This window comes from Lynx rufus, unplaced genomic scaffold, assembly GCF_022079265.1.
Source record: "Lynx rufus isolate CCGP_SWC_20201006 ecotype Redwood Valley unplaced genomic scaffold, mLynRuf1.p SCAF_3, whole genome shotgun sequence".
Lineage (NCBI taxonomy): Eukaryota > Metazoa > Chordata > Mammalia > Carnivora > Felidae > Lynx > Lynx rufus.
Window position 1 is genome coordinate 101,537,043 of NW_025814845.1, and position 10,800 is coordinate 101,547,842.

Sequence of the window (10,800 nt, forward strand, 5' to 3'; positions counted from 1 at the left end):
TCAATATTCCCTATAAGGGCATACTCCATTTTAATTATTTGTTAGATTGACAAACAGGAGGGCATTACTTCTTGATTCTGCTTTTTAGAAGTTGAAAACAACTTTTCACTTTTATGGCATGGGGTCTCTTGCCTGCATTCTTCATCTGTGATGTGGTCCTCAGCCTCTTAGAATTGGACTCTGGCCAGGACCCCAGCATCATTGTAATCTGCTGATGAAGGAGATCATTACCAGGTGGTTTAGGCAATTTGTGACTTGACAGGATTTTCCCCCCCAAAAATGCTTCCTGTCATTTATTTTCTCTCTCTCTGTCTGTTTTTTTTTTTTTAATTTTTTATTTTTTCATCTTTGATTTCCTTTTAGGATTTCAGATGCATGCCAGGTTTCCACTGATTGCCAGAATTCGCGATCACTACACATGGATCCCCAAAATCAGCATGGCAGTGGCAGTTCATTAGTTGTGATCCAGCAGCCTACATTGGATAGCCGTCAGAGGTTAGACTATGAGAGAGAAATTCAGCCTGCTGCTATTTTGTCTTTAGACCAGATCAAGGCCATCAGAGGCAGCAATGAATACACAGAAGGGCCATCAGTGGTGAAAAGACCTGCGCCTCGAACAGCACCAAGACAAGAAAAGCATGAAAGGACTCACGAAATCATACCAATTAATGTGAATAACAACTATGAACACAGACCTACAAGCCACCTGGGACATGCAGGACTCTTAAATAATGCCCGAGGCCCCATTTTGAGCAGATCGACCAGCACTGGAAGTGCAGCCAGTTCTGGGAGCAACAGCAGTGCCTCTTCAGAGCAGGGACTGTTAGGAAGGTCACCACCAACCAGACCAGTGCCTGGCCATAGGTCTGAAAGGGCAATCCGGACCCAGCCTAAGCAACTGATTGTTGATGACTTGAAGGGTTCCTTGAAAGAGGACCTGACACAGCACAAGTTTATTTGTGAACAGTGTGGGAAGTGCAAGTGTGGAGAATGTACAGCTCCCAGGACCCTGCCATCCTGTTTGGCCTGCAATCGTCAGTGCCTTTGCTCTGCCGAGAGTATGGTGGAATATGGAACCTGCATGTGCTTAGTCAAGGGCATCTTCTACCACTGCTCCAATGACGATGAAGGGGATTCTTATTCGGATAATCCTTGCTCCTGTTCACAGTCACACTGCTGCTCTAGGTACCTGTGTATGGGAGCCATGTCTCTATTTTTACCTTGCTTACTCTGTTATCCTCCTGCTAAGGGATGCCTGAAGCTTTGCAGGGGGTGTTATGACTGGATCCATCGCCCAGGATGCAGATGTAAGAACTCCAACACTGTCTATTGTAAGCTGGAGAGCTGCCCCTCCAGGGGTCAGGGTAAACCATCATGATTTCTGGAAGTGCGTTGGACCTCCTGAACTTCTGGCTTTCAAGCTGTGGCTGTTAAAAAGATTCTATGACATACTGGTTTTATTTTCTCTACAATTTTCCCACCTTTCTTCCCCTGTTCCTAAGGTTTGACTCATGGATCTTACTCTTCTCTAATGGATGATCTTCAGTAAGAGTGGACTGTGAAACTGCACCTGGCTCCCACTTATGACAAGAGCCTCTGCCATCCACGCAGGAGGGTATTGAGAGCCAGTGGGCTTTTGTGTAGCCGTTATGTTCTGCAAGCAACTTTTCAAAAAGTTGTTGTATAAATGAACATACCCACACACATACCCAGTCAATCTGCAGTGATTTAGAGCTGTTTTTGATTGGGTACTCTGGGAGCAGGGAAACTGGTTTTTAAAGAAACAACATTTTTATTGCTTAATTAAGCTATGTGTTAAGTTTGTCTCCAGTAGGGCTGTCTTCATAGCATTGGCCCCTTAAGAAGCATGGGGGGATATATTTTTGTTATAACATAAAAATTTTCGTTTAACCACTGCCCTCTCCTTGCCCCTCAAAGTTCTTTCCCTTCAGTTTTTTTTTTTTTTTTTCTGGAGATGCCAGGTATTTTTCTTTTCCTATGTAATTTTAGATTTGCTTTACAATATAAATCTTCACATTGGAGATAAATTGTTTCTTGCTCATCTTTATTCTAGCTTTCATGTTTGTGAAGGACTCAACTACCTTCCTGCCACACCCCACACTTTTTACCAAATTTCTCGTCATTGAGGGCACTTGGATAACTGAAGTTGATATTTACAGCTGATCAATCTATAGGTGTCACAGAACCATGCTGCCTAAAGTGATCTTGGCCCTTTAATGGTCCTTTTGGCCCTTTGGTTAGCTAACAGCTGGGTAATTCTAATTTTTTCTGTGTTTTCATTGCCTTAACCACAAATTGTGGTGCTTTTTTGTATATTTTATGTATAAATCACAAAGTTGAATTCTGACTATTTTTAAGACAAAAGTCTGTTAAACTTTTTTATTGTAAAGAATATTTATTATGCGAATCTATTATTTTATGATATTTATTGCAAAAGACTGTTGAAATGTACTCATGTCTGAATATAACAAAATATCAATACGTAACGGAAAGTAAGGTGACACGAAGAAAGTACCTATGTTAACTATAATGCAGAAAATATATTAATTAATGAAACCGTCTCTTGATTTCTTCATTTATTAGCCTGTACTATTATGGTGATTTTTGTCATTTGCTTTGACTCTTTCTTCATGCACACCCATTTTATCTCTTAGGTGAGCTCAGATTTAGATGTTTCCTGGGAAATGCATTAATCAAAATTTTGTGATCCAAATTCTCTTTCAACGGATGCCCTAATGAATCACTTTATAAAGTGAACTTTTTTTTGCAGTTAATATTAATAATCACTCTCTACTTTGGCTATTTTGTAAGCAAGAGGTTTTGTGTATATCATAATTTCTTGGAAAATGGAACATATCTGTAATTTATGAAAATGTTTTATTTTCTTGGGTTAGTCAAAAATTAATCTTTATCAGTAAAACTTAAAGAACTTAGTTCTATATGCATGCTAGGAGTCTCTAGCTCTGTCACTTTAGTAAAACATGCTAGATGTTAGAGTGTACCAAGGGAAATAGTTCACATTATCAAAGAGAGGCTTTAAAAACATTCCTGTCCCTACCTTTTTATTTTAATAAGTGTTTAGTATGGCCTGATCAAATGACATTTTGTCATGTTCTGTGGAATAAGATATCTCAGGGCCTGAAACTTTATGTAGACAAAATAAATATTTTTATTTTTTGATCTGCTGAAACCACTCATAGCTAGAATCTTTGATCTGATAAAATTTCGTTTATGCGAATCTTCAAACTCAGTTTTACCCAACTCCCCATGCCTAAGTGCTATGTCAAACCTGAATAATTCTCTGCATTTCAGAAGAAGATGCTGACAAAATTTGAACCTGTGATTTAGGCTACCAAAACTCTTTCTTACCAACTTTTTTGTTTTGGTCATTATCTTTTAGATGATTTGGCTACTTGTTTTAGTACTTCTTTGTAAACGAGCCTTGATTTTGTTTTAATTGGACAAGGCATAAGTGATAGAAACTTGTTTTAATCCTTTCCCTCAAGCCAGTAAACCTATTAGTTGGCATTGTGACGTTTGATATAATCAAAAATTCTCTGTATGCTCTGAAAGCAGGAGCATTTTTATAAATGAATATTTGTTTTGGAGGCTACTTCGTAATCTATAGTATTTCAAAATGTGAAGTTATTTTCTTTCATACTCAAGTTACGTAATGTTATCAGTGGTCCCTTTATTGGGTTTTTGTTTAAGATTGGCTCCTTAATGAAGTATATAAACACAGACTCCCTCAAAATACTGCATAATTTTTTTCTGTTATTATTCAGACTCTTGGTATAATTAGGATCTGGTGTAAGAGCTGTCTGTAGCTATAATACCCAGACTAAGAAGCTGTAGCTTGTATTGAAAGAGATTTATAGTGTTAATGAGAATGCGGTATGTTTTGGATTTTTAACTTCTGACTATATGCAGAATACATTAAAATTATAATATTAAGATGGTGGTCTGCTGCTGCTAGGGCTTTATGTGCACTCTTGCATGATTTGGAAGTAGCAGTATGTTAGAGTTTCAGACTTCTGACAGGCTTGTTAGATGGCAAAGCATAAACACTTTGATTCAAAACTTCCTCCTTTGTGAAGGTTTACACCTAGAAGAAAAAAATACTAGGGTGTGTCCTTATAAGTGCTTATGAATTCTAGGCTTTCCAACCTAATACTGATCATCATTTTAAAGTGCTAAGTCTTTGAAAGCACCAGCAAAGCTGAAATTTTTTACAGTGCCCACTACCGTTTATTTGATACTTCTTTCTTTTTTAATGTTTGTTTATTTATTTTGAGAGAGAGAGTGCGTGGGTGGGGGGAGGGGCAGAGAGGGAATCCCAAGCAGGGGCTCCATCCCATGAGCAGTGGGATCATGACACACAGACTGAGCCAGAGCCACCCAGGTGCCCCTATTTGATACTTTAAATGAAAATAACATACCAAATAGATGGGCTAGCTTTCTTTCCTTATTCCATGATTTTGTCCCTTTCCTCAGCTACTACAGCTTGACAGAAATAGTTCCTTTCCAGCATATTTTCTGACTGCCAATTTTTTCATTTCAGAGTTTTATTTAGATAATTTAATTGTGAATAAAACCAAAATGGGATTTCTGTAATTGAGTAGTTTCCTGTCAACAGTTTATAACCCAGCAGGAAAATGAAATGTGAAAAGCAGGTATGATTCTTTTTGTGAAGGCCTAAGGTGAAACCTTAAATTATAGTCTGCAATAATGATTATATGGTTTTCAAAATCCAAACCATAGAATATTCCAATTATTACTAAGAAAAGTGAAATGTAAAAAACAATGTTCTTTAAAGTGAAAGGAAGTGAGTTAAAAACTAGTTGGGGCGCCTGGGTGGCGCAGTCGGTTAAGCGTCCGACTTCAGCCAGGTCACGATCTCGCGGTCCGTGAGTTCGAGCCCCGCGTCAGGCTCTGGGCTGATGGCTCAGAGCCTGGAGCCTGTTTCCCATTCTGTGTCTCCCTCTCTCTCTGCCCCTCCCCCCTTCATGCTCTGTTTCTCTCTGTCCCAAAAATAAATAAACGTTGAAAAAAAAAAAAATTAAAAACAAAAAAAAACTAGTCATGTTTTTACCTTAAAATTGATGTCGGAACCAACTCAGAGGATTCAGTTCCAGAAGATTGATTTAAGTTTTGAAATTGCCCCCTTTTCCTAAATCTACTCTCTTCCTCATCTTCAGAATGATGTATTTCATGGCAGTTTTACGTATAGCTGTTTCGCGAAAAAGTACGATCCCTTTTTGAAACATTGAAATAGTGAAACAAAGAACAGAGGGTCTAGACAGTTCTCATCTTAAACCCTACCCTACCTCCTATATATATATATATATATATTTTTTTTTTTTTTTTTTTTTTTAATTCCAAGAGTTTCATGTCTTTAAACATCTGGAAAACAAATCTTTAAATCCTCCTTTTGGCCAGTTGGAGGTTTTGACAATTGGAGGATTTTTTTCCCCATTATTTCACTGATTTGGTATAATAAAAATAGCCAAGTATTTAATAAACAACTTACTGGTTGCTCCAATATTCTCTCAGACTATTACCAAGCCATTTTGCTCTATTTATTGAACATTTGCCATGTACATTATTCTATATGCAGAATAATTCTAGAGCTAGAAGTAGGTTTGAGTGTATCTTGCTTAATACTTCTCAACCATGTATAAAACCAAATAGGTCACTAGTTAAAAGTTAAAAATTTGTAGGTCTCTTAATAGTTCAGACCTACTATATAAGGAAAATCTCCAGGGGAGTAGCTTTGTATTCTGTATTTTTAAAAAGCTTCTTGAGTGATTTTACCAGACAATTTTGGAACTGCTTTTTTAGCTTGATGTCTTCATTTTGAGGATGTAGAAACATAAGCCCAGCTTGGAAGATAAACTGTTCATGATATCTAGGGTATAGCCAGGAATCTTATCTGATACAGGATTTTCCTCATTTCTTAGCAGCAAGCCAGTACCTTTATGCTGCACATTAGCTTTTGCCGTTCCATTCTCTACTAGGAAGTTTTTACTTCATTATTAATGTATTTGACTATAATTTAGGAAGTGGAATGTTTTTCAGCATATATTCTTTGCCCTTAGCTATCAGGAATAAGTAGCAAATGACTTCATTACCATGATTATTTTTTATATGTTAATATTAAAGTTAACAACTTCACTTGAAAACTGAGCATGTGTGCTTCCTCTGGCCAGGTTTATATGGTAATAATATGACAAATTGATTTAATCCATTTGTAAAAGGTAATCTAGATTTACCTGGCATCTAGATTAAAGGATTTATGTGATGTTACTTTGTACCATTGTTCTGTTTGCATTAGGATTATAGTAATCAAAGGCAATTTAAATGTTCTATTTTGCACTATTTAAAAAAATTTTTTTTAATGTTTATTTATTTTGAGAGAGAGAGCGTGAGCAGGGGAGGAGCAAAGAGAGAGGGAGACACAGAATCTGAAGCAGGCTCCAGGCTCTGAGCGGTCAGCCTAGAGCCTCACACAGGGCTCGAACCCACAAGCGAGATCATGACCTGAGCAAGTCGGGCGCTCAACCGACTGAGCCTTCCAGGAGCCCCAATTTTGCACTATTAAAAAAAATTTTTGTTTAAGTTCATTTTGAGAGAGACAGAGTGTGAGCTGGGGACGGGCAGAGGATGAGAATACCAAGCAGGCTCCGCAAGGTCCATGCAGAGCAGGTTGTGGAGCTCAAACTCATGAAAACATGAGATCGTGACCTCAGCCAAAATCAAGAGTCAGATGCTTACCCACCTGAGCCATCCAGGTACCCCTCTATGTTGCACTATTAAAAAGATTGATGTTGTTAGTCAAATCATAGTAGATATGTTAATAATTCTAATTGCAAAAACTACCAGAGAACCTAGGACTTTTTTGAATTGTATATATTTGAGAAAATATACAAGATTCTATCATTCACTAGTAAGCCAAGAGTTAGTTTTGATAAACTAAATCATAATTTTAGTGCTAGGAAGAAACTTAGAGGTTATCTAATCCATCTTTATTTTTTTTTTAAGTTCATTTATTTTGTTTTGAGAGAGAGGGTATGCATGTATAAGTGGGGGAGGGACAGAGAGAGAATCCTAGACAGGCTCTGCACTGTCAGTGCAGATGTGGGGCTTGAACTCATGAACCATGAGATCATGACTTGAGCCGAAGTCAGATGCCTAACTGACAGAGCCACCCAGGCACCTAATCCATCTTTAGAGATGAGAAGCCTTGTTCAGATGTTAGTTACCTAAAGTCGTGATCTAGTAGCCAAAAAGAAAAACTTTGTAGAAAACTACTTACTGTATATGACCATGTGGTAAATGGTTGGAAGGAAGGAGAGGTTGGTTGGAAGGGGAATTTGAACAAAAGTTTCAGGTTAATTTATAAGTTATAAAATTGAACAAATGTGTTAAAGCATAATGGACGAATGTCAGTCCAAGGCAGAGAAATACATGCCATAAGGAGGGAGTCAGACAAAACTTGCTGAATAGATTTGATGTAAGAAAACAAAGTGGGTGTTAGAAAACTGAGATCCAGTTTGACTGGCTAGCAGTGGTTCTCAAATTTAGCTGTGCTTTAAAATCATCTGAGTAAAAACAACAACAAACAAAACCTGTGTCTAGATCCCATCTCAGGCCAGCTCAATCAGAATCTCTGGGGGTAGGGCTTTGGCATTTGTTTTTTTTAAAAGCATTGAGATGATTCTAAGGCACGTCCACCATCCAAAACTTCTGAATTCGATTATAGGTATGTGGGGAATTGTGGGAGATTAAAATGGGAGGTATTAATATAAGCAGGCCAGTTTAGAAAAAAGAAAGCCAGAGGTATTAAGAGTCATAAGTGGCTTGGAGGTTAGTAGGCATGGAAAAAGGGGTCAATGTGAAAAATAGTACAAATGTTAAATCCATAGTAGGACTTTGCAGTTATTTATAACATGGGTTTGGGATAGAGGAAAGAACTGAAAATGATTCTGAAGCTTTGGACCAAGGTGAATAGGCAAATGGTATTTCTGTTAAAAGAAATGGTTGGTGGGGCACCTGAGTGGCTCTGTCAGTTGAATGTTTGACTCTTGATATTGGCTTAAGTCACAATCCCAGGGTCGTGGGATGGAGTCCCCATAGGCTCTGTGCTGAGTGTGGACCTTGCTTGGGATTTTCTCTCTCTCCTGCCCCTTCCTCTCTCTCTATCTCTCAAAAAGAAAGGAAGGGAAGATAAGAAAGAAAGAAAGAAAGAAAGAAAGAAAGAAAGAAAGAAAGAAAGAAGAAAGAAAAAAGGAAAGAAAGGAAAAAAAAGAAAAAAAAGAAAAAAAGAAGGGTAGGAAAGAAAAAAGGAAAGGAAAGAAAGCAAAGAAAGAGAAGAAAAGGAAAAAAAGGAAAGGAAAGAAAAAGTAAAATAAAAGAAAGGGAAGAAAGAAAAGAAAAAGAAGGAAAGGAAGGAAGGGAAAGAAATGGGTGGAATTAGTTTTGGAAGTATGTGGGGAGGGAAAAGTTATGAGTTATGTTGGGATAAACTTAAAGTGTGAGTGAGTTGCCAGCAGGTTGTTGAATAAAAAATCTAGAGTTTGGGGTGCTTGGCTGACTCAGTCTGTAAAGCATGCGACTCTTGATCTCAGGGTTGTGAGTTCAAGCCCCACATTGGGCATGGAACCTACGTTAAAAAAAATGTCTAGAGTTTAATAGAAGTGGGTGATGGCCTGTCATCCACTGTCATCCACATGGGGTTGATGGGGAATCCGTAGCATAAATCCCTAAGGAAAGAATGGCTAGAGACAAAACCTGGAGGTACATACCTAGATTTAGGGGATGGAGGAAATAAAGCCAACATAAGAGGGGTTGTCAAAGAAGGATGGGCACCAAGAGATTGATGTGTTTTAGAATCTAAAGGAGACTTTCAAGATGGAAATTAGTTAATTAGATGTCAAAAGCTGTGGAGAATCCAAACTGAATTTGGTGGGTTGTATCTAGGTGAAATTGTAATCAAAGGATTGCAAGGGATTAGGAAACAAATGGGTGGAAATACTGTAGGTAACGCTTTAAGTCTATTCATTCTAGAAATTTTGAGATGATAAGAAAGTAACTAGAGGCAGGTAACAGCTGAGGAGGATTTTTAGAATAACAAAAACCTAAGCGTTTGTAGAAAGAGAGGAAGGGTATTTGAGAGAGCGATAGAGGGAAATAGCTGGAGGAAGAGTGAGCACGAAGGGGTGCTTTAACACTGCAAGAATGGTTGTTCTAGAGTAAAGAATAAAAGAAGAAAGAGAAAGATATAATGGAATTTTAAGAGGGAGAACAAGGAAGGAATTTTGATAAATCAGAAGTGAAGACCATCTGGGACTGAAATTGGTTCTTGAGGGTAGAGGTCTAGAATGGTTAGATATGGAGATGCTGTTGCACAGTCAACAGAACCGATGAGGTGAAGAACATGCACAGAGCTCAGCTCAGATTGAACAGAGACTGTTTTTGTGGCCTTCTAAGCATTTTCATGTTTCATCTAGATATTGCTTGCAGCTGGTTAAAGGGGCACTTAAGCCAGAGAATAAGTGGCCAATAAGAAATAGTGAATTTGAAAGAGGTTAGGAATTTTAGGGCAGTAGTTGCTGAAATGACTGACCAGAATAATTGAATGAAATTTCCAATGAGGATGAAATATGGGTTTACAGAGAGCACCTAAATAGGAAAGGTAGACAGCTAAGAACAGAGGTGACTTTTCAAGTCAAAACGTTAGAAGGTAGGCCGTTTTTAATTCCTGAATAAATCTGGGGTTTCTTTGTGCTGATGAGTAGCTGAGGTAGAGAGGAGATTTTTGAAGCTGAAGATGAAGAGAAGAAAACAGCCAATGCATTAAAAGAGTTGTTCATTTAGGTATTAAAAGGCCAGAGGTAGAGGTAGTGAGGAAAATTTAGAGGCTGGTGTTTGTGTTTGGAAAGGATGATTTTAGACCGTTTAACTTGCTTTTGGGCTAATGGATTATAAATTAAGTAATTAAGATCTGATAAAAATGTAAGATTTCTTAATAAGGAATGGACTAGTGGACTAGAATTTATTTCAAATTGGATGTCCTCCATTTGTAAGCCAAATTGTTAACAAAATCAGTTATTGAATAAAGAAAGTATCTTCATGAAAATTGATTGACTAGTCAAGTCAGTCAAAATAACACCCAGAGCCAAAAGACCTTTTGCTTTTCACATTCCCTTCTTTAAGCTTTTGTGCACTTCAGAGGCACTTCAGAAAGCAGAGGAATTGGGTCCAAGATCTTAGTGCTGTCAACTTCACAGAATTTGCATGTTGCAGATTTGCAGTAGAAGCTGTGAGTAAATTTGATTCCTCAATGGAAGGACATTTTATTCTTCTGGGCCACCCAGAATCTGCCTTGTACTCCAAATGTAGAGGGGTTTTATCTCCTTGAAGAAGACTGCTGGTGTCAGAGTTATCTACTGAGTATGTGGAGTTCTAACTGGTTAGTTTGTGGTTTATAGACCTGCTCTTGGAATTACTTATCATTTCTTCTTTGTACCAGTCTTTGTCCATTCTTTGGCTTTTGCTCTTTAATACCAGGAATACAATTCGATTAGCAAAGATAAAGTAGAATAATGATGAAACCAAAATGTATCAGCTTAACCCCTTGCTATCCAATACCTAGAACAGTGCCTGTTGCAGTAGAGTAGAAGCTTAATAAATATTTGTTGGTTGCCTTGCTAGATTTATTCTTAAAAGCTTCAAATTAAGGAAACGTGTGGCGATTAATAACCAAATTGAATTTTTGTT

General features: G+C 37.8%; 1 protein-coding gene across 1 annotated transcript; it reads left to right on the forward strand.

Moving 5' to 3' along the window:
* The first annotated feature begins 371 nt into the window (after nt 1-371).
* SPRY1 (sprouty RTK signaling antagonist 1) lies at nt 372-1,378 on the forward strand. Its single transcript, XM_047092290.1, has one exon. The coding sequence runs from the start codon at nt 419-421 to the stop codon at nt 1,376-1,378; it is 960 nt and encodes a 319-aa protein (XP_046948246.1). The 5' UTR covers nt 372-418.
* Nucleotides 1,379-10,800: the final 9,422 nt, after the last annotated feature.

Coding starts and splice junctions, on each gene's coding strand:
- SPRY1 (XM_047092290.1), top strand. CDS start 419: ATGGATCCCCAAAATCAGCATGGCAGTGGCAGTTCATTAGTTGTGATC.